Genomic DNA, 19,583 nt, shown 5'->3' with positions numbered 1-19,583 from the left:
AGATCTGTGGGATGAAGATGCGTGGGGAGAAGGGCCAGGACTGGAGAGACACATGAGAACCTGCAAGGGGATGTGGGAGGGTGGTGCCCTTCATCTCCTCCAGCCTTGGAAGTCTGTTCTTCCCAGCTGGAGCATCTTTCCTGATGCCAGGCTCAGGTGGTGCACAGGTTCCTTCTGGGAAACCCTCTGAGTGAGCCCCTCTCCCACCTATTTGCACTCAAGAGCCTCCAAGGTCTGGGCCCTCATTATTTTAATGAGAATAGAGTCTCCTGAATGCAGGGAAAGCCTTAAATGGGACCCATCTCTCACCTCCAGACCATCAAAGTGCATCTGGAAAAGGTGAGCTCCCCAAGTCCTGGGGCAAAGGCTGGTTGGTTTTGCTTCCACTGTTCTGGGTGGGCAGCTTCTTCCCCCCTACACCCCAAAACAAGTATCTCCTCTGCCCCTTCCCTCCCACCCTCTGGGCTCCCTGCAGCCCAGGGCTGAGGCTGCTGTGTGGGATCAGGTCCCCTGACCATCCCTCCTGCCTTTCCTGCCAACCCTTCTCACAGCAGCAGGATTAGAAGGCCCCCAGAGTCTTCCTCTCCCCCATCACTGCTCTCCACCTGGGTTCCTCCCACTTTGCCTCCCCTCCTGGCAGGCAGCCCCAGTTGGCTCCCCAGCACCTCAGGGGCCACAGCCCCGTGTTGTCCATCCTCAGGTTATCACCAGGGCATCAAATCCCAGCTCAGGCCACCTCCTGCCAGCTCTGCCCTTCCCAACCACAGCTGCTCCCCCTCATCTCCCACCCTCCACCCTCTCACCCAGCCCAGCCCAGCCCGTGCTGGTTCCCCATAGTCCTTCCTTGCCTTTTCCTTCTCCCCTTCCCACCCCACCATTCCAGGGAGTCACTCTGCCTTTCCTCCTCACCTCCCCTCCCCACCAGCAGCCCCTCTACCCCGACCTGCCCTGGGATCAGCCTGATATTTGCTGCACTAACTTCAGCCTTGGTGATCCACCCTCTGTCCTCCCTGCTGGTAAACATCTTGGCTTCTCCAGCCTTGCTCCTTGGCTCTCCAGAGCCTTGCTCTGGGACAGCTCTCCCTCCAGCTGCTCAGTGTCCTGGGCTGTCCCAGCCCTTGGCTGTTTAGCCAACGCTTCCTTGCTCAAATGACTTCAGTAGGGTCTGGCTGGAGCCCCAGGAACAGCAATTAATGTTCTTTGGCAACAAGACCTCCTCGCCAGTGCTCGTCACAAGGAGTCACCTCTCTGCTCCAGACAGGCCTGGCTGGACTCCTTCCAGGGTGATCCCACATCTTGGGAAAGGCTTGGGGAAGGTGAAGGATCCACAGGACCATGTGCTGGGGCTGTGAATGTAGGAGTTGAGATCTGGGGGTGGTTGCAGAGGTCACTCTGCTTCAAGAGGTCACTTTCAGATGTTTCACTTCCACTTTGTCTGGGAGGGTTTCCCACATTACAGCCCGTGGCCTTGCTCTGCAGCTTGTTCTCCAGGCAAAAGTCCCAGCCTGGGGCTTTGTCCCTTCCTGCCCCGTGCTGGCCTGGCTGCTGCCACCCTCCCAGGGCTGCCTGGGGAGCTCAGCCTGGCAGCCTGGCCTTGGGGACCTTTCTGCCCTCTGTTTTTGTCTTTCTCCTACTTTTCTGTGGTCTTCAGGTTGTCCCCTGACACTGCCAGGGCTCCATGTTCTCTGTTCCCTTCACCTCCATCCTCTTCTCTCCCACCCTCAGCATCCCTCCCACCTCCTGACTCTTCAAGATCCTCAGCTGTGTCTTCTGTCTGGTGCCATCCAGGAGAAGCTTCCCAAGAACCCATCCTCTCGCCCACCTTCCCCAACCCAAATCCTCTTGCACTTGCTGGTTCTGTGTCCTTCCCTGCTCCCCAAAAAGCCCCTCCACCCACCTATGGGATTTTCATCCTCCGTGCCAGGTGGACAAACCTCATTCTTTTTCTCCTTGCTGGCTTGTTGTTTTTTGTTCCACCAACTGGGTCAGGGCTTCTGGGCACTGCTGCCATTTCAAATAATGACCAGTATTGCTGCTCTCCTGGCCAAGGACACCATGAATTTGTCAGCCCTGCATTATTTTTGACCCCCCATCCATCATCTCATGCTTCCCACCCTTATCTTTGCAGGACACTCTTCCGGTATCCAGCAAATATTTGATTTCCTGCAAATGGAAATAAAAAGACTTTTTCCCTTTTCTTTTTTTTTCCTCCCCCTCCAATGATTTGAAAAGACTCTTGGCACCGTGTGGATCCATCCCATTCCAAGAAAAATAGAGGAAGACTGCTCTGACTAAATATAGATCAAAAGACACTTGGAAGCTGCCTCCTGGAGAGTGTTTCCTTCTCCCAGGCCACCCAGGTTCTTCCCACCACGCTCTTGCCCTGCCCCATAAACTCCCTGTGTACCCCCCTTCTCCTCCAGGATAGTTTTTCTTCTTCCCTTCCCTTCAAGTTCTGGCTCTGCTCGAGGGCAAGATGCTGTTTTTAGATCTCTCCAGAGGTTCTCCAGGAGTGAAACTCCACGGGGCAGATTTTATCCGTTCCCTCCGGGGCTTTGAAAGTCCTTTTATTTTGACTTTTTCTTGTACCACCCCTTGGAGCAGCTTCCGTTTCTTGGCTTCTGAGGGGATTCAAGAGGCCAACTGGAAATGCTGGATCTCAGGTTACCCAGAGGAGCACAGCTCCCACTCAGCTGCCACACTCTGCAGCTCCAGGGTTGGCTCCAACGTGGCCTCAGGAGCACCCAACGAGTCCATGCAAAGTCAAGCCTGTCCCACTGGTTCATCCTTGTACAACAGGTCACAGAATCCCAGACTGGTTTGGCTTGGAAGGGACCTTCAAGACCATCCAGATCCAACCCCCTGCATGGGCAGGGACACCTCCCACCAGCCCAGGCTGCTCCAAGCCCCATCCAACCTGCCCTTCAACACTGCCAGGGATGGGGCAGCCACAGCTTCCCTGGGCAACCTGTTCCCAGGTCCTTCTAGGGCTGGTGACTTGCCCTTGGGGGTTGCACAAGGGTTGCTGCAGTGCAAATAATCACCAGTAATGGTGAAGCAGAGGTCCTGGTCCTCTTTTCTCCACACTGCATCAATCATTTTCCCACAGGACCCAGGACCAAGCCCTCCAGTCATGTCAGAGGTGCAGTCGTGTTGGCCAACTTGAGGCCACGTGTGCTTGGCTCTCAGATCCCTCACACTGGGCACTAACTGGGATGGCACCTTGCTTGTTTTGTTTGCCTGCAGGTGTTTGTGCTGTGCCATGGGCTTCTCCAGCTGTCCCAGCTCCTCTACAGTGCCAACTTCAAGAGCAGCCTCACCACCATCGAGAAGCGCTTCGGGCTCTCCAGTCTCTCTTCAGGCTTCATCTCCAGCTTACATGAGGTAACTGGGTGAGACATGTCTGAGGGGTGGCCAGAAGACAGGGAGGACCTTCCCAGAATAGGATCTCAGGGTTGTTCACACTCAGTACTTCCTTGTCTGTGCCTCCACGTGCTGGATGAAGCATCCATGGCTGGACACTTGGACACCTCTTCACACTTCACTTCTGCTGTTACCACGTGCTTGGGAGGTTGAATGGAGGGTGATGTGGTGAGGACGTGGCCTTGGAGAGGGCAGCAGAAAACAGGTTGCTTCAGAGGAAGCCACTCCACACCTGGGATGTCAAACACATCTTCAGCAGAGACGTGACTGGGAGACAGGAAAGACACAGGGTGGTTCTTCTCACAGTTCTCACAGCTGTTGTGGAGAAGAGCATTTTGTGAGGAATGTTCTCCACAAACTGCAGCTCTGTGGGCAAGTTCCAGCACAAGTATTTGTTGTCACAGGTTTCTCACTGGCTTTAGGAATGACCTTGGCCTGAGGCTTGCCAAGCTTTCTCTAAAAGGAGACCTTGGCCCCCAGCCTCTCCAAGATCTAGCCCTAGTGCTCCAAGCTCCTGAAGGCCCTGTGGCAAAGGGGTGACTTTCACTGGTGTCACTTTGCTGACCTGGCCCAGGACTTTTCTCATCAACACTTTCCAATCACTTCCTCTATGGACGAAGTCTTCTAGTTCCCACTGTCATGAGTTGGGTCCTTCCTGACCAGCTCTTCAAGGCCCACCAAGAAAAAACCTCCTGGCACAGACTTTCTTGTGATGGCAGAGGCAGAGAAGTGCTTGGTGACATCCCACCTGACATAGAGCTGGTCTTCTTGTGTGGGATCCTCCCCCAAGAAGCGGGGCTCTGGGAATCCTCTTCTCTTTGATGAGAGATGTTTCTGTGCTTTGCTGGAGCTCTGGGTGAACTCCCCTGCCTGCCAAGGCCTGCAGGCTTTTCTGCTTGATGGTTGCAGCAATTCCAAGAGCAAAAGTCACAGAGACAAACTGGGGAGCCCATGTAAACATAAATCAAAAGGATTCTTTACCAGCCACGCTGAGGTTCAAGTGATGTTTAGGTTGTCCCAAGCCAACAAAACCCACCTAATGGGACCTTTATGATGTTCATAGAATCACAAAATGGTTTGGGTTGAAAAGGACCTTAAAGATCACCCAGATCCAACCCCCTGCATGGGCAGGGACACCTCCCACCAGCCCAGGCTGCTCCAAGCCCCATCCAACCTGCCCTTCAACACTGCCAGGGATGGGCCAGCCACAGCTTCCCTGGGCAACCTGGGCCAGGCTCTCACCACCCTCACACTCCACAATTCCCTCCTCATGTCTCAACTCAATCTCCCCTCTGCCAGTTTTCATCCCTTCCCCCTTGTCCTCTCCCTCCCTGCCCTTGTCCCAAGTCCCTCACATGGTGAGCACCACTGGAGGGCCCACAAGTTGTTTGAAGGAGTCTCAACTACACTTGCCACCCCCTGGAGTTAAAATATAATGAGTTCTATAAATAATAAATAAATCAGCAATTCTTTTTCATGTCTTCAGAAAGGCTGTGCTCTGAGGCTACGGAGCTTTTAGAATTTTTAATGGGAGGGGAAGGGGGGAGCTAGAGAGTTTTTCTTCTTGATTTTCAAGATCAACACATGATTTGCAGAGGTGAAGCTTTCAGAAAAGAAAAATCAAGAAAGTGAAACCTGACAAAATCATCTCTTTCAGTCCAGCACCAAGACTGAAGGAGAAAATTGGACAAAGCTTTGCTGGAAGCTCCTAAGGGAAATATTTACTCCCAACACACAAACAGGTCAAGCTTTCTCTTTTAATGCATCTATAGGTGGCAATTTGAACAATTTCTTTACATGCAAAAGGGTGTTTGAAATTCTGAGCTTGGTGTCTGACAGATTTGCAAATAAAGCAACTGCATGGGGCAGAGAAAACTGGTAAGTACCTCTTAGCATGGGTCTTGGGAGCCTTTCTGTGCTGGGGAGACAGGACAGACTGCATTTAGGTCATGCAGGGCAATGGGTATTGGTACAAATCCCCCAAATCTGGAAGATGAATAAACTAGGGCAATTCCAGCAAAATATCACTGATGAAAGTGGCACATCTGAGTTGAGGAAAAGCAAAGAGAAAAGCTGATATGGCAGCCCCAGGTTGTGTCTCAGCAAAGCCTGCCCTGCCTGCTGCCTCCCTAATGAGGCATTTTACAATGCTGATGAGGAAATTCCCTGGTGGAACAGAAGTACCAGGGTGGGGACTAAGACTGTGCTGAAATTTAGATCCAGGAAGCTGAAGGCTGGCACACCAGAAAGGGAACAAAGGTGGGGAAATGGAAGGGAATCAAATTGATGCCTCAACATGAGCAGCATTTATAGACCAGTTTGGGTTGGAAGGGACCTGAAAGATGATCCAGATCCAACCCCCTGCATGGGCAGGGACACCTCCCACCAGCCCAGGCTGCTCCAAGCCCCATCCAACCTGCCCTTCAACACTGCCAGGGATGGGGCAGCCACAGCTTCCCTGGGCAACCTGGGCCAGGCTCTCACCACCCTCACACTCCACAATTCCCTCCTCATGTCTCACCTCAATCTCCCTCTTCCAGTTTTCATCCCTTCCCCCTTGTCCTCTCCCTCCCTGCCCTTGTCCCAAGTCCCTCCCCAGCTTTCCTGGAGCCCCTTCAGGCACTGGAAGGTGCTCTAAGGGCTCCCTGGAGCCTTCTCTTCTCCAGGCTGAACACCCCAACTCTCCCAGCCTGGCTCCAGAGCAGAGCTGCTCATCCCCCTAACCTGAGCATGCTGCATGTTTCCCTACCCCTTTACCCACCCCTACCTACCCTTGGAACCCTCCAGAGCCCCCCACGTTCCCCAGGAGCTGCACTCAGCAGCACCTCTCTCTCCTCCCCAGATTGGCAACGTGGTTCTCATCATCTTCGTCAGCTACTTCGGGAGCCGCGTTCACCGCCCGCGGGTGATCGGGGCAGGGGGGCTGCTCCTGGCCCTGGGGGCCTTCCTGGTCACCCTGCCCCACTTTCTGTCGGGCCCCTACGAGTACACCTCGCTGAGCACTGGTAAGTGCCTCTCACCTCAGCTCCAGGAGCTCCTGGTCCTGGTTTGGGAGCAGAAACGCTTCTCAGGGCCAGGGAGGAGCCACAGGAGGAGAAGTGGTGGATGGTCTGTGGCTCGTGTTGAGTGTCAGGAGGAGCTGGAAGGAGGAGAATGTGGTTGTTAGACTGTGCTACCTTGTGAGCTGGAGGCTTGTAAGGTCTCTGGGGAGAACTTAGAGCAGCTTCCAGTGCCTGAAAGGGCTCCAGGAAAGCTGGGGAGGGGCTTGGGACAAGGACAGGGAGGGAGAGGACAAGGGGGAAGGGATGAAAACTGGCAGAGGGGAGAGTGAGGTGAGACATGAGGAGGGAATTGTGGAGTGTGAGGGTGGTGAGAGCCTGGCCCAGGTTGCCCAGGGAAGCTGTGGGCCTTAAAGATCTTCCAGATCCAACCTCCTGCATGGGCAGGGACACCTCCCACCAGCCCAGGCTGCTCCAAGCCCCATCCAACCTGCCCTTCAACACTGCCAGGGATGGGGCAGCCACAGCTTCCCTGGGCAACCTGGGCCAGGCTCTCACCACCCTCACACTCCACAATTTCCTCCTCATGTCTGAGGGAAAGGGAGGGGAAAGAGGGGCAAGGAAGGTGATGGGAGGACAAGGAGGGGAACGAATAGGCTCAATGACACCCGTTTCACAGGTGCAGAAGCAAAGATGACTGCAGGGACCTGAGCAGTGCCACCAAGTGCTGGAGAAGTTAATAGCTGTAGCACTGCAGGTCAGTGCCACCAGCTCTGGGAGCAAAGCCATCCATCTGGCTGATAAGAAGGCTTGGGAGCACAGGCTGGGTCTGTGTGGACACCTTGTTGGACATTCTAGGCTTTGGCCTCCTTCTCCTTTCTCCTGGCTTTGGTGGTTTTGCCTTGCTGAGAGCCCAGGCTGGTGGTTCCTCTGGAGCCCAAAGCATTTTGGGCAGCAGAGTGACATTGTCTTCAGTAGAGTCAGGGAGGTCTTGCAGCAGGAGAACTGAGGTGGACAGAGTTCCCTGTCCCCAGGGCTGCTCCAGCCAGTAAGCCTTGCTGTCTATATCAAGAGGAGCTACTGGTTTAGCTGGGCAGGTTTGGTGCCTACAAACAGCTTCAGGCTCCCCTGCAGTGCCCAGAGAGCCTGCTTGGTGTGTCACCAGGCTGGTTTTGGTCTTCCCAAAAGTGACTTCAGCCCTAGATCCTCGAGGTGCTAATGAGCCTCAGCCTCCTGGGGACTGTCACTTCTGAAAGCTCCATGTCACCTCAGCTCCACACCACATTGTCCCCCCCAAGCAGGTGCCCCCATCGCAGCAGCACCAGGCTTTGCAGCTCTAGTGGGCAGATGTCTTCTTCTGGAAAGGCTCTGAGCCCTCTGCAGGGTGTGTTGTCCCAGTCCTCTGGGCTCAGGAGGCCTGGGCTGTACTGGGCAGCTGCTGGGTGCCCTTGGGTGAATTGCTGCCTTCAGTCAGGAGCTGCAGGACAACAAGGTGTCCACCCCAGCCAGGGAGCAAAGCAGCAGAAAGAGCTGCTCACAGGTGCCTGGCTGCCCACCAAAGGGTTAGAGATCTTCTGGCTTTGCTCTCCTACATGATCTCTGAAAATCCTGGCACCTCAGTGGATCTGCAACCCCAAATCCCATGGATCATTTGTGAAGCACCCTGGCTCAGTGCTCCCACAGGGATGTGGAGAGCAGCTCTCTGCTGGCTCCCTGCTCCTCATCCTGGAGTGACTCCCTGCTTCTTGAGGCAGATGGTTTGGGGATTGGATCAGGCATCAGATGCCAAGTTTTCCAGCAGACTATGGACTGGTCAGGATCTGGGATGGGGGCTGCTCTTCCTGCAAAGGGAAGAAGTCAAAGGAGCAGGTATCATCCTGCTCCCCTGCCCAGAGCCATGTGTGTCCAGGCACTTCCAGCCCATGAAGGTACTGTAGGCCTGGTTGGAGTTTGCATGGCACTCTGGAGCAGGCTGGAGACCTCCCCATGTCCCCATCCCTGGAATAGTTCACGGGCAGGTTGGACTGGATTTGGAGCAACCTGGTTGTCCCTGCCCATGGCAGGGGGTTGGGACTGGATGATCTTTAAGATCCTTTCCAACCCAAACCAGTCTGGAATTCTATGTCCAGATGGGATGAAGAAGTAAGAGCCTTGTTTTGGAAGGAGGTGGGTAGTTCCTGAGTGATGAGGGCAACAGAGATTCAGAGGCAGGGCAGCCAGATGGACCCAGGGAGCATCCAGCTCTCTGCTCCTGCCTGGGTACCACCAGGGAGCAAAGGTGGTAGAACCCCAAAGAAAACCCCTCAGCACCCAACAAATACTTGGCTTTGTTTGGTGTCTGGTTGCTCAGAAGTGTAGAAAATCCACAGTCAGAAGGTTAAAAGGTGTGGTGGGAATGTTGGACCAATTGCAAATAATATTTAAAGGAAAAAAAGAAAAGCCAGTGTGGGAAGAGTTGGGATCTAAAGCCCAGGGCTTGCTCTGGTTGCTCAAACCAGGACAGGAACTCCTTCATTTTCCATGCAAACCAGGTTTTTCCATCCATCATTATCAAGGCTTATCCCCTGGTTTTGACACTGTCTCTCTGAAGCCTTTGGTTGGTTGGCTGGGTCCAGCCTTGCTGCAGCTTGTGATCCTCTGCTGGCAGCTTGAAGGCACCTGATCCTTCCCAGGAGAAATTCCTTCATTTCCTTCTTCTCTGAGCAGCCTTAAAAGTTTGATCAAAATCCCAGCCTGGCTTTTGTCACACTGACCTCAGGGGGATTCCCCAGAGGGAAGGGTTCTGAGAACTGTGAAATAAACTGAGAAATCCATCTGAAATCAACCAGAGAATCACAGACTGGTTTGGGTTGGAAGGAACCTTGAAGATCACCCAGTTCCAACCCCCTGCATGGGCAGGGACACCTCCCACCAGCCCAGGTTGCTCCAAGCCCCATCCAACCTGCCCTTCAACACTGCCAGGGATGGAGCAGCCACTTCTTCCAACTGTGTGTCCCTACTTCACAAAACTGGGCACTTCTCAGTGTTTTGGGATTTAGTGTGGGAGGGCAGGTTCTGGAAAAGGTCTCTACTTCATCAGGCAGCCTCACTGAGGCAGGTACCTGGTGTATTCATGATTTATCCTCTTCTCTTCAGCAGAAGAAAAAATAACCATCTGCATATTAGAAGCAAAACCTGGAGATTTCTGTATTTACCTTGATCTCTCTTTTCCTTTTCATGCTTTGATTCCTTCCTTTCTTGGCTTCCAATCCTCGTTCCTCCACTTCTCAGCCTGCCCAGGGAGGCCTTGGAATCCCCATCCCTGGGCATGTTTTAAAGCTGTGGAGATGTGGTGCTGAGGGACATGGTTCAAGCACTGGACTAGGTAGAGTTGGGTTAAGGGCTGGTAGAGATGGGTTAAGGGCTGGTAGAGATGGGTTAAGGGCTGGTAGAGCTGGATTAAGGGCTGGCAGAGCTGGATTAAGGGCTGGTAGAGCTGCACTGAGGGTTGGTAGAGTTGGGTTAAGGGCTGGTAGAGTTGGGTTGAGGGCTGGTAGAGTTTTGTTATGGTTGGACTGGATGATCTTCAAGGTCTTTTCCAACCAGAAGGACTCTGATGCTGTGACATGCCCAGCATCATAACACTTATTCTTCTCCCTTTCAGGTAACAAGAGCCACGTCCAGGCTGAACTCTGCTATGCAGAGAACAAGTTTATGTGCCCAAACACCACCCAGGACCCCCAGAGGGAGGCCAGCAGCATCTGGGCCATGATGGTGATTGCCCAGCTCCTGGCTGGCATCGGGACCGTTCCCATCCAGCCCTTTGGAATCTCCTATGTGGATGACTTTGCAGAAGCAAACAACTCCCCGCTGTACGTTGGTGAGTGGGACCATTGGGGTGTATTGTGTTGTTTCCTTCAGACCTTAGAGCTGAATTGAAGAGGTGCTGATCTGGAAATTAACTGGTGGACACGGGGTTGAGCAGCCAGTGGGACTCAAATGAGCTGAGAAGCTCACTAAAAGGCTGTTCTCTGTAGGGTTACATCTGTGGGGTGGATGTTAGGAAGAAGCTGGGGCTTCTCCCTTGGCTGTAGCAGATGTTATATCATCCATGGGAGGAAAACATTGTAAGGAAACCTCAGGTGCCACCTCCTCCTTTTACTGAGCATCAGTTGATCGTGGTTTAACCAGATGGAACAGGCTGCAGGAGCCAGCTGGCCCAGGTTTTCCATCAGGGGTTCAGAACTGGCTTTTTATCTTTTTGGTCATGGAATTGGTCATTGATCCCTGCCTGGTGGGGGCTCTCAGGCTGAGGAGGACTTCTGGTTCCAAAGAGATAGGTGCTGGCTTCCATTTTGTTCCCTGTGAGTAGCAAACCCCAGCAGGTGCTGGTGTGCCTACCTGATCTTGGAGCTCTGCCCATAAATTCTTAAAAACCCCAGTTCCTCCTGTTTTGAAAGCAGCCAAAGGCTCTAGAACCATTGAGGAGTCAAGAGCAGATGTTCCCAAATCAGGGTAAACACTAAAGGAGAAGGGAAAGCCTTTGGGATTAGACTCCCAAGGACAGGCTTTGGATAAGTCCTGAAGTGCTTGGCAGGGTCTCCAGCTCCACCCAGGTGTCCTCTGCTCCTGGCTCCTGCTGGAAAGGGCTTCCCCACCACCTGGGAGCTCTGCAGGAAGTGGTGGTGCTGGCTCCTCTGAGCTCACACCAAAGGGACAGAGCATCCTTGTCTTCCCCCTGTGACAAGGGGTCCCTGGACCTCTCAGTGCCCTTTGGAGGCCCAAACCTGCAGGTCCTGATGATGAAGGAAAACAGGGATGGCTTGCTCTTCATAATACAGGTGGTCACTTTAAGGAATGTCTCTGCCCACTGTGGGTCTGGTTTGCCCCAGTACAATGTAAATACCTTGGAGTCTGGTTCTGGTTTAGGTCTCAGCATCTCCCTGTGGAGGGGAACATCAATGTCTGTGTAGGAGGTTAAATGCTCCTCTAAAAGGTCCTTCAGCACTTGGGTTTGTGGTGTAAAAACCAAAGTGCTGCCTTGTCTAATTGGGGAGAAAGAAAAAGAAGCTTTCAAGTAGGTGCAGAGTGAGTCATAGCAGCAGGATCAGGCACTTTTGTACCCACCAGGGCAGCAAAGTGCCCAGAAATGGTGAATGCTCTTTGAGCAAACTGGCTCCTTTTGGAGAAGGTTGTGTGAGGAGTTTCTTTCAGGAAGGCCACGAGCATTCCAGAGGGGTTAAAGTGAAACATTTTGACCTTTTAGGGGTCAGCTCTGAGTTATCTGCTTTTTGAACGGAATAGTTCAGCTGACCTGAGGGTGATCTGCTGGATTTTTTGCTCTCAGCATCTTTCACCTCCCCTGAAGTTCAGGCCAAATGTTTTTGCTTGGCTCTGAGGTCTATGATGGCTTTGTTTCCTTGGCCTCCTGTAGGAGAGGGGCCTCCTGCAGGAGAGGGGCCTCTTGTAGGAGAAGGTCTCCATCACCTGTGGGAGCCTGGGATGCCACCACCCTGCTGCTCTCTCTGGGTTCACCTCCTTTGTCACAGAAATTCACCCCTGGAGCTGAGAACTCCCAGTGCCTTGGTGGCAGCAGAGCAGAGGGACTTTTCCTGCAGGCAGCTGCTTGCCCTCCTCCCAGTCCTGTGGGACAAACCCCACCTGCAGTGTCCCAGCAATGGGGACCTTCTCCTCAACTGCCACTTGGTAAAAGATGCTGTCCACTCCTCTGCACGTTGGAACAGCATCCTTGGCTCGAGTGGGGGGACAAAAGTGAAGCATATGTGGTGGAGCTGCTGTTCCCTGCTCATGGCAGGTCCCTCTGCTCCTTTTTTTTCCCAGCCATCCTCTTTGCTATCGCTGTGTTTGGTCCTGCTTTTGGGTACCTCCTGGGGTCCGTGGTGCTGAGGCTCTTTGTGGATATTGGAAGAGTTGACCTTGGTGAGTATCTTTCAAGGAGTGCTGGTCCTCCTCTAAAAAGCCTTCTGTGAATTAGAAGGTGACTCTGAGATGACCTGGGGGAAGAAGCCACCCATCCTGTGACCCACAGATCTTTCCAGACCCTGGAAAGATCTGAGCTGGGATAGAAGTGCACTTCTCCACTCCATCCCCCCATGAGGAAGGCTACAGGTGGTCTTGAAGCCACCACTGAAGCAGAGCCCTGGAGATGTTCCAGTCTCCTCCTCACTTTGCTGCCCTGGTGGTCATTGCTGGGGTCTGTCCACTGTCTCCAGTGGACGGAGAAGGCAACCACAGCTCAACCATTGCCCTGCTGGTGCTTGGGTCTGCTCATCCTCCTCCCCACCACCTTCCACCAGCATCTGCAGAGAGAGGGAGGAAGCCACCACCACCACGGGGCTGATTGTCTTGCTCTTCACTGTGTGCTGATTATTCCTGGTAACTTAATCACTAAAGAATTCTCCCCAGCTCCATCACTGATGTGGCTTTTCCTGTGTTTCCTCCCAGAGAGATCAGAGCCCTCCTGACATTTTTGTCCGGTGCCTGATAAGAATAATAAATGAACCTGGGGCAGGAAATGGCAAAAAGCCTTGGCTGGCTCCCCCGTGGCGGGAGACGGATTTAGCAGCCTCTGCCTGGTGGTTCCAAGATGATGTCCAAGCTCTGGAGTGGAGTGGGTGCAGTTTGGGGAAGCAGGGACATTGGGTGGGGCGCGGGCTCCTCTCCTGCCGCACCCTCTGGCGCAGGGATCCCACCCTCTGCTGCCTCTTCCCAGCAGCCACGTCCCAGCTGTGGGGAGATGGCGTTCCCATGAGGGTCAGGAGATCCGTCAGCCTCCCGAGAGCCACGGCTTGGCCCAGCAGAAGGATGTCTGGGCTGGAGACAGAGTGACTCTCACCTTCTCCTCCTTTTTCCGGAGAAGGCGCCCGGAGCTTCATCCACTCGGAAGCGGGGCTCGTTAAGATCCCTCTTCTGCCTCCACAAGTCCTGCCCTTGGGCTCTGCGGGCAGAGACTGACCAAGTCTGGAACAATGGGAGAGGATTTAATTCCAGGAAAGTGGCTGTGACCATTCCCAGTCCTTGTCCCTGGCAGGCAGCCTGGTCCAAACCCAGCGAGCCCCAGGCAGAGGAGGATGGAGTCGGGTCCGTGTCATTGTCACCTCTCTGGCTGGCGTGGGGGGAAGAAGAGTTGAACCAGTGCCACCAGCATTCCAGGATGACCACATCCATCCCAGAGCACAGTGTGGATGGGGCGCAGTAGTGCAGGATCAAACACAACCAGGGCCGGTCTTGCTACCAAAGTTGGTGGGAGCACCCACCCTCATCCATTTGCTCTTCCAAAGCAGCAGAGAAACCCTTGGACTGTGCCCACACAGACCTTTTGTGCTCCATCAGTCTGTCTTTGCATGGCCATTTGGTATTGAGACATTGGCACAGGAGAAAAGGTGGCCGCCCCATCCCTGGCAGTGTTGAAGGGCAGGTTGGATGGGGCTTGGAGCAACCTGGGCTGGTGGGAGGTGTCCCTGCCCATGCAGGGGGTTGGAGCTGGAAGGTCCCTTCCAACCCAAACCAATCTGGGATTCTATGACCTTGAAGGTTCCTTCCAACCCAGTCAGTGCTCTCACCCTCACCCATGCAGGAGCAGAGCTCTTAGGGTGGGTTTTTGTGTCTTGCAGCTGCAGTGGCCCTGACGCCGCGGGACCAGCGCTGGGTGGGCGCCTGGTGGCTGGGGCTGCTCATCTCCTCGGGCTGCTTGGTCCTCACCTCCATCCCTTACTTCTTCTTCCCTCGCTACATGATAAAAGAAGAGGTGAGACCACATCTCTATAGGACCAAAACCACCAAGAATAGACAGGTTTCCCAGAAGAAGGAACTTTAGAAGATGCAAAAAATGATCACCAGGTTTAATTTTGGTGCTTTCAGAGCCAAGTCCTGCTGCTCCAGTTTCAAAAGGACTTTTGTTCCCAAATGGTCTAATTGTTGATTCTTTAAGGGTAAAATTCAAACCTAAGATACTTCATTATTATGGTTAGAGGACTAGCCCAGGGAGGTGGTGGAGTCACCACCCCTGGGTGTGCTGAAGGGTTGGGATGTGGTGTTGGTGGAGGTGGTTTAGGGGAGAGGTTTGTGGAGCAGGGATGATGGTTGGACTGGGGGATCCCAAGGGGCTTCTCCAACCTGAATGGTTCTATGATTCTATGACTCCTCAGGCTTGAGCTGAGTGTCCAACTTTCATTTTCAGTCTCTTTTCAGAAGTGAAGATGGAGGTATCTTGTCAGGGTTCAGGAGAGGAGAGCTTTCCAAGTTCTTACACCCTCTCCAAGCTTTTCTCCTGCCTCTCTTCTCAAGGGCTGCTGGGACTTTTGAGAAAATTCACAGGCAGGAATTGTTTGGGAGGGGGTCAAAGGCATCGGGGACAGATAGATCCTGCTCCTCCCAAGCCTCAGTGGGTGTTGGGATGGTGGCAACCACACCACAGGTGCTTGGCTCTTCCCTCAGGCTGCTCTTCTCTCCCTCCCCAGGACCCGAAGACGGAGGCTGGCATGCTCAGCAAGATGGAGAAGGGGGTGGCTGAAGAAACCTCCCTGCTGGAGTTTATCAAAAGTAAAGGGCATTTAAAGGCGAGGGGGAATGGGGACCATGCTGGGTGGGTGGAGAACACCATGCTGGTGTCCTCCAGGGTGCTCGTTGGGAGCTTTGGAGTCTCTCCACCATGTTGCCAGGGCCTGCTCGGGTACCTCCAGGACTGTAGCTTCCCTGAGGACCATGAGAGGATGGACACAGCCTCCCTCTTGCTGTGGTGCTGAGGTCTGTGGGGCCTCAGTTGTTTCTGAAAGTGTTCAAGTGGCTTGAGTATGTTGGGAAAAAGGCTGGCTGGGTGGCTTCACCCCTGGCTCCAGGAGAAGACCCGGGGCTGCTGGCTCCACCAGAGAAGGTCACTGCCCTGCAGCTTTCCCTGCTTTGTTTATTCACAGCTGAAACAGGCTGCAGCAGGGATGTTGCTGCTGAGGGAGCAGATTAATGACTTTTTTTTTAGCTCCACGATGACATCTTTCCAGCTGAAGCCTCTCCCTCCTTCCTTCTCCATCCACCACAATCATATCCTGGAGCTGTCAGATCCCACTTCTCCATCTCACAGAGCTTTGCTGAACGAGGCTGGGTCTCCATGGCCCTCTCAGCTGGAAGGATCAACTAAGCAGAGCTGCTCCTGAGGAGCCTGAAGTCAGGCTCCTTTGCCAAAAGGGCAGGGAGACACCATGTCCCACCAGGACATGTTCCCCCATGTTCAGCTTTTTTTTTGGGCAGGAGCCAGAGCCCCGTGCCTTGGTCTGCACTACCCACAGGCTCCAGAACAGCAAAGGCACAGGGGGTTGTGAGCCTGGAAAGCACAGGGAGCCTCCACCTTGTTTTTCAGGGCACTTTGGCCACGGGCCTGACAGCTGCCTGGCCAAGTCAGGATGTCTCCCCTTCCATTTTCCCATGGCCTTGGACATGGTCTGTGTTAACTCACTGGGAAGAGTCTCAGGGTGGGGTGGTTATTTTTCCACAGTAGGAATTGCTGACATGAGGATCACGTGGCTGAAATAACATTTTTCCTCCTGATTCCCTGTAGGATTCCCAAAGATCTTCCTCAGGCTACTGTTCAACCCCCTCTTCATCCTCCTGGTGCTGGCTCAGTGCAGCTTCTCCTCAGTCATTGCGGGTCTGGCCACATTCCTCAACAAGTTCCTGGAGAAGCAGTATGGTGCCTCCTCCTCCTATGCCAACTTCCTCATAGGTGAGCACAGACAGGGTGGGAAATATCCATCAGCAGGGAGACACCTGCCCAGGTGCCCCAGGCTTTTTAATCCTTTTAGAGGAAGTAATTGGAAACTCATTTTCAAATGAGACCTAGAGATCATCTCAAGGTGACTCACAGAACCATGGAATGGTTTGGGTTGGAAGGGACCTTCAAGATCATCCAGATCCAACCCCCTGCATGGGCAGGGACACCTCCCACCAGCCCAGGCTGCTCCAAGCCCCATCCAACCTGCCCTTCAACACTGCCAGGGAGGGGGCAGCCACAGCTTCCCTGGGCAACCTGGGCCAGGCTCTCACCGCCCTCACACTCCACACTTCCATCCTCATGGCTCACCTCAATCTCCCTCTTCCAGGTTTCATCCCTTCCCCCTTGTCCTCTCCCTCCCTGCCCTTGTCCCAAGTCCCTTCCCAGCTTTCCTGGAGCCCCTTCAGGCACTGGAAGGGGCTCTAAGGTCTCCCTGGAGCCTTCTCTTCCCCAGGCTGAACACCTCAACTCTCTCAGCAGGGATGGTTGAGGTCTCTCTCAACCTGAGAAGGCTGCAAGCCAGGCTGGTTTGCATTTACTTACCAGCCCCTCCAGGCCAGCAACCACCCCCATTGCAAAGGTGCAGCCCCAGCACGTTGGGGAAGCAGGTCTGGGTCATTCTGATGCTCAAAGCAGGGACAAGAGCAAGTGATGACACCCCAGCTTGATCCTGTACCTCTCAGGCAGACCCTGAAGGCTGAGGTTTCTCATAGGTACCAACTGCCTTTGGGTTTAGGGTTTCTCGGGTACCAGCCTGAGGTTCTGGGGGTTCTCCCAACCACCATGAGATTCACAGAGCTTTAGAGAGATGCTCGGTGACACTAACTAATGCCTTCCACCCTCTGCAGGAGCTGTGAACCTGCCAGCAGCAGCTCTGGGGATGCTCTTGGGAGGAATCATCATGAAACGTTTTGCCTTCTCCCTCCGGGCCATCCCCCGCTTTGCTGTGGTGGTGCTTGTCTTCTCCATCCTCATCTGCCTGCCCATCTTCTTCATGGGCTGCTCCCAAGGGAGGATCCATGGCATCTACCCCCCCAGGTAATGCAGGCCCAGGGGATGTTTCTAGGTCCTCTAGCTCCTGAGGGTGGGATATGTGCAGGAGGAGGGGAAGCTGTAGTAGATCCCACCACTCTGCTGCTTGCTTCTTGGTCCCACGGGCTGGAGGAGATCTGAGCACTAACTGGCACAGAAACCTTAGGAAGACATTTACTTCTCATTTTCCAAAGGAAAACAGCAGAATGGGTTTTTTTTTCCACTCTGGATTTCTAGAGGCGGGGGAAATTAGTAGTATCAGTTACCTGTGTCTGCATCTGACATGGACACCTCACCCCCAGGTCACCTCATGCTCACCTTTTACCATCACCTTTCTCCTCCCCTGGGTAGAAACTTTGGGGTCTTAATGTGTCTTTTGAAGACAAGAACATTTCGACTCTACCCCAGACCTGCTGTCAAGCCTTGGGGCTCATTTCCCAGAGCTCTGCCAGCCAGGAGCTTCTGCACAGATGTCTCCTTTCCCAGGCCATCAGCCTCCAGCCCCATGGACCTGGGGAAGGACTGAGGAACCTCTCTCCCCGTGCACCAGCAGGGTGTTGCCCTTGATCCCCAGCTACACAGCTGGGTGACCATGAGCTCTGCCCCCCCATCCCACCATGCCCAAGGAGAGGTCCCTGCTCCTCCAGCAGATGAAGTCCCCTTAGGTAGCAGGACAGGACAGGACAGATCATTCCATTTGGCCTCTTGACTTCCACGCTGTCATCAAGCTTGTTTGGAAACCAGCCCACTTCCAGTTTCTGTCTGAATGGGATTTCCAGCTGGGGAAAATGTTCACACATCTGGTTCTGCACTTCTGGATGGAGCCCAGATACGTTTCTCCAGGCTGATTAGTTTTCAGCTGGAGGTGGGGATGGGGGGGGAAAGAAGATGGGGGAGGGTGTGGGGTGGAGAGTGGTGGAAAGAATGTGTGAGGACTTGTTTGCAGACATAACAGAAGGACTGAAGCTCACTGAGCACTTGCAGAGGTACCTGCAGGGGATCAGGGCCTGGCAGGAGGCCAACCAGCTGCTGGCAGCGTCCCAGGCCAAACACAAATGGGGAAACTGGTTCAGGAGAAAGAGGGATGATTATTTATTTATATTTTTCCCCTCCTTCCTGACCTTTTTCTTCTTTTTTTTTTTTTTTGTAACTTCCCTCTCCCCTCGTTGTGTTATTTTTCTGGCAGTACATTGAGTTCCCAGCAGCAGGTGAAGATGCCTGGTGGGTGCCACTGCTCTGAGAACATCTTCCACCCAGTGTGTGGGGAAAACAATGTGGAGTACATCTCCCCCTGCTTCGCTGGCTGCACAAACATCACCCTGAATTCTTCCACCCCCAAGCAAGTGGTGAGTAGGAGTGGGCTGCAAAGCAGGGGGCACCTTAGGTACTCCCTGGTGATGGTGGAAGCTGGAAGAGATGCTGTAGGAACCTGAAAAATGTGGTTGAGCCTTTTTTTTTTTTGGAGGTGGGGAGGAGGGAAACCTTCCAGAGATTCCTGCAGGTGTTCAAGGAAAGGCTGGATGTGGCACTTAGTGCCATGGTCTGGAGATGTGGTGGTGCTGGTCACAGGTGGGAGTTGATGGTCTTAAAGGTCTTTTCCAGCCTTGGTGATTCTGGGCTTCTGTGATGTGAGTCTTGAGAAGGTGCAGTGGACATTTGCTGTCATGCCCTGGGAGTCTGGTGGAGGAACAGGGAGGGCAGCACGTCCCATTGCAGGACACCATGGTTGGGCCTTACAATTAGAGCTGGAAAAAATCTCATCTGTGTCCTACAAAGTGCTGTGGTCTGATGTGCTGCTGGAAAACCCTCCTCTTGGCTTCAGGAGCTTTAGGTTGTTTTTCTTCCAAATCCTTTCCAACAGATCTACAAGAACTGTTCCCTGATCCCTGCTGGGAACGGGCTGTCCTCTGCCAAGACAGGCTCCTGTCCTCTCATCTGCTCCCACATGCTCCTTTCTGCCATATTCCTCATCTCCTTGGCTGCCCTGGTGGCCTGCCTGTCCCACAACCCCCTCTACATGATGGTGCTACGGTGAGCAGGGGAGGTTGCAAGCCTGGTGTGGTGGGTTCCCCGGGCTGGGATCAGCTTGGACCTCTTCCATGTGCCAGCAGGCCAAGATCCATGACCTTCCGTGGCTTCTCCCCTGCAGGGTGGTGAACCAGGATGAGAAGTCCTTTGCCATCGGGGTCCAGTTCTTACTCATGAGGCTGCTGGGTGAGTGTCCAACTCCTGCTGAGGGCTGGGGGAAGGTTTGCTGGGGGTGTTGAACCTCCTTGGGGTACAAAGGCTGCAGGCTGGGCAGGGCAGGCAGCCTGACTCCCACCTTGTCTTCTCCCAAGCCTGGCTGCCCGCACCAGCCATGTTTG

The 19,583-nt window shown here is 53.9% G+C and overlaps 1 protein-coding gene across 1 annotated transcript in view; it reads left to right on the top strand.

Moving 5' to 3' along the window:
• SLCO2A1 (solute carrier organic anion transporter family, member 2A1) overlaps window positions 1-19,583 on the top strand; it is a 28,416-nt gene that overhangs the window by 8,544 nt on the left and 289 nt on the right. The window contains exons 2-13 of the mRNA XM_010001506.1: window positions 3,247-3,384; window positions 6,266-6,428; window positions 10,066-10,281; window positions 12,243-12,341; window positions 14,036-14,169; window positions 14,882-14,963; window positions 15,973-16,137; window positions 17,034-17,223; window positions 18,404-18,563; window positions 19,079-19,248; window positions 19,367-19,431; window positions 19,557-19,578. Coding sequence (XP_009999808.1) covers window positions 3,247-3,384; window positions 6,266-6,428; window positions 10,066-10,281; window positions 12,243-12,341; window positions 14,036-14,169; window positions 14,882-14,963; window positions 15,973-16,137; window positions 17,034-17,223; window positions 18,404-18,563; window positions 19,079-19,248; window positions 19,367-19,431; window positions 19,557-19,578 — 1,604 coding nt within the window. The remainder of the gene's footprint in view (window positions 1-3,246; window positions 3,385-6,265; window positions 6,429-10,065; window positions 10,282-12,242; window positions 12,342-14,035; window positions 14,170-14,881; window positions 14,964-15,972; window positions 16,138-17,033; window positions 17,224-18,403; window positions 18,564-19,078; window positions 19,249-19,366; window positions 19,432-19,556; window positions 19,579-19,583) is intronic.

Source organism: Chaetura pelagica, unplaced genomic scaffold, assembly GCF_000747805.2.
Source record: "Chaetura pelagica isolate M959 unplaced genomic scaffold, ChaPel_1.0 scaffold527, whole genome shotgun sequence".
NCBI lineage: Eukaryota > Metazoa > Chordata > Aves > Apodiformes > Apodidae > Chaetura > Chaetura pelagica.
Note: the sequence above shows the minus strand (reverse complement) of the source record. Positions and strands in the feature narration are given on the sequence as shown.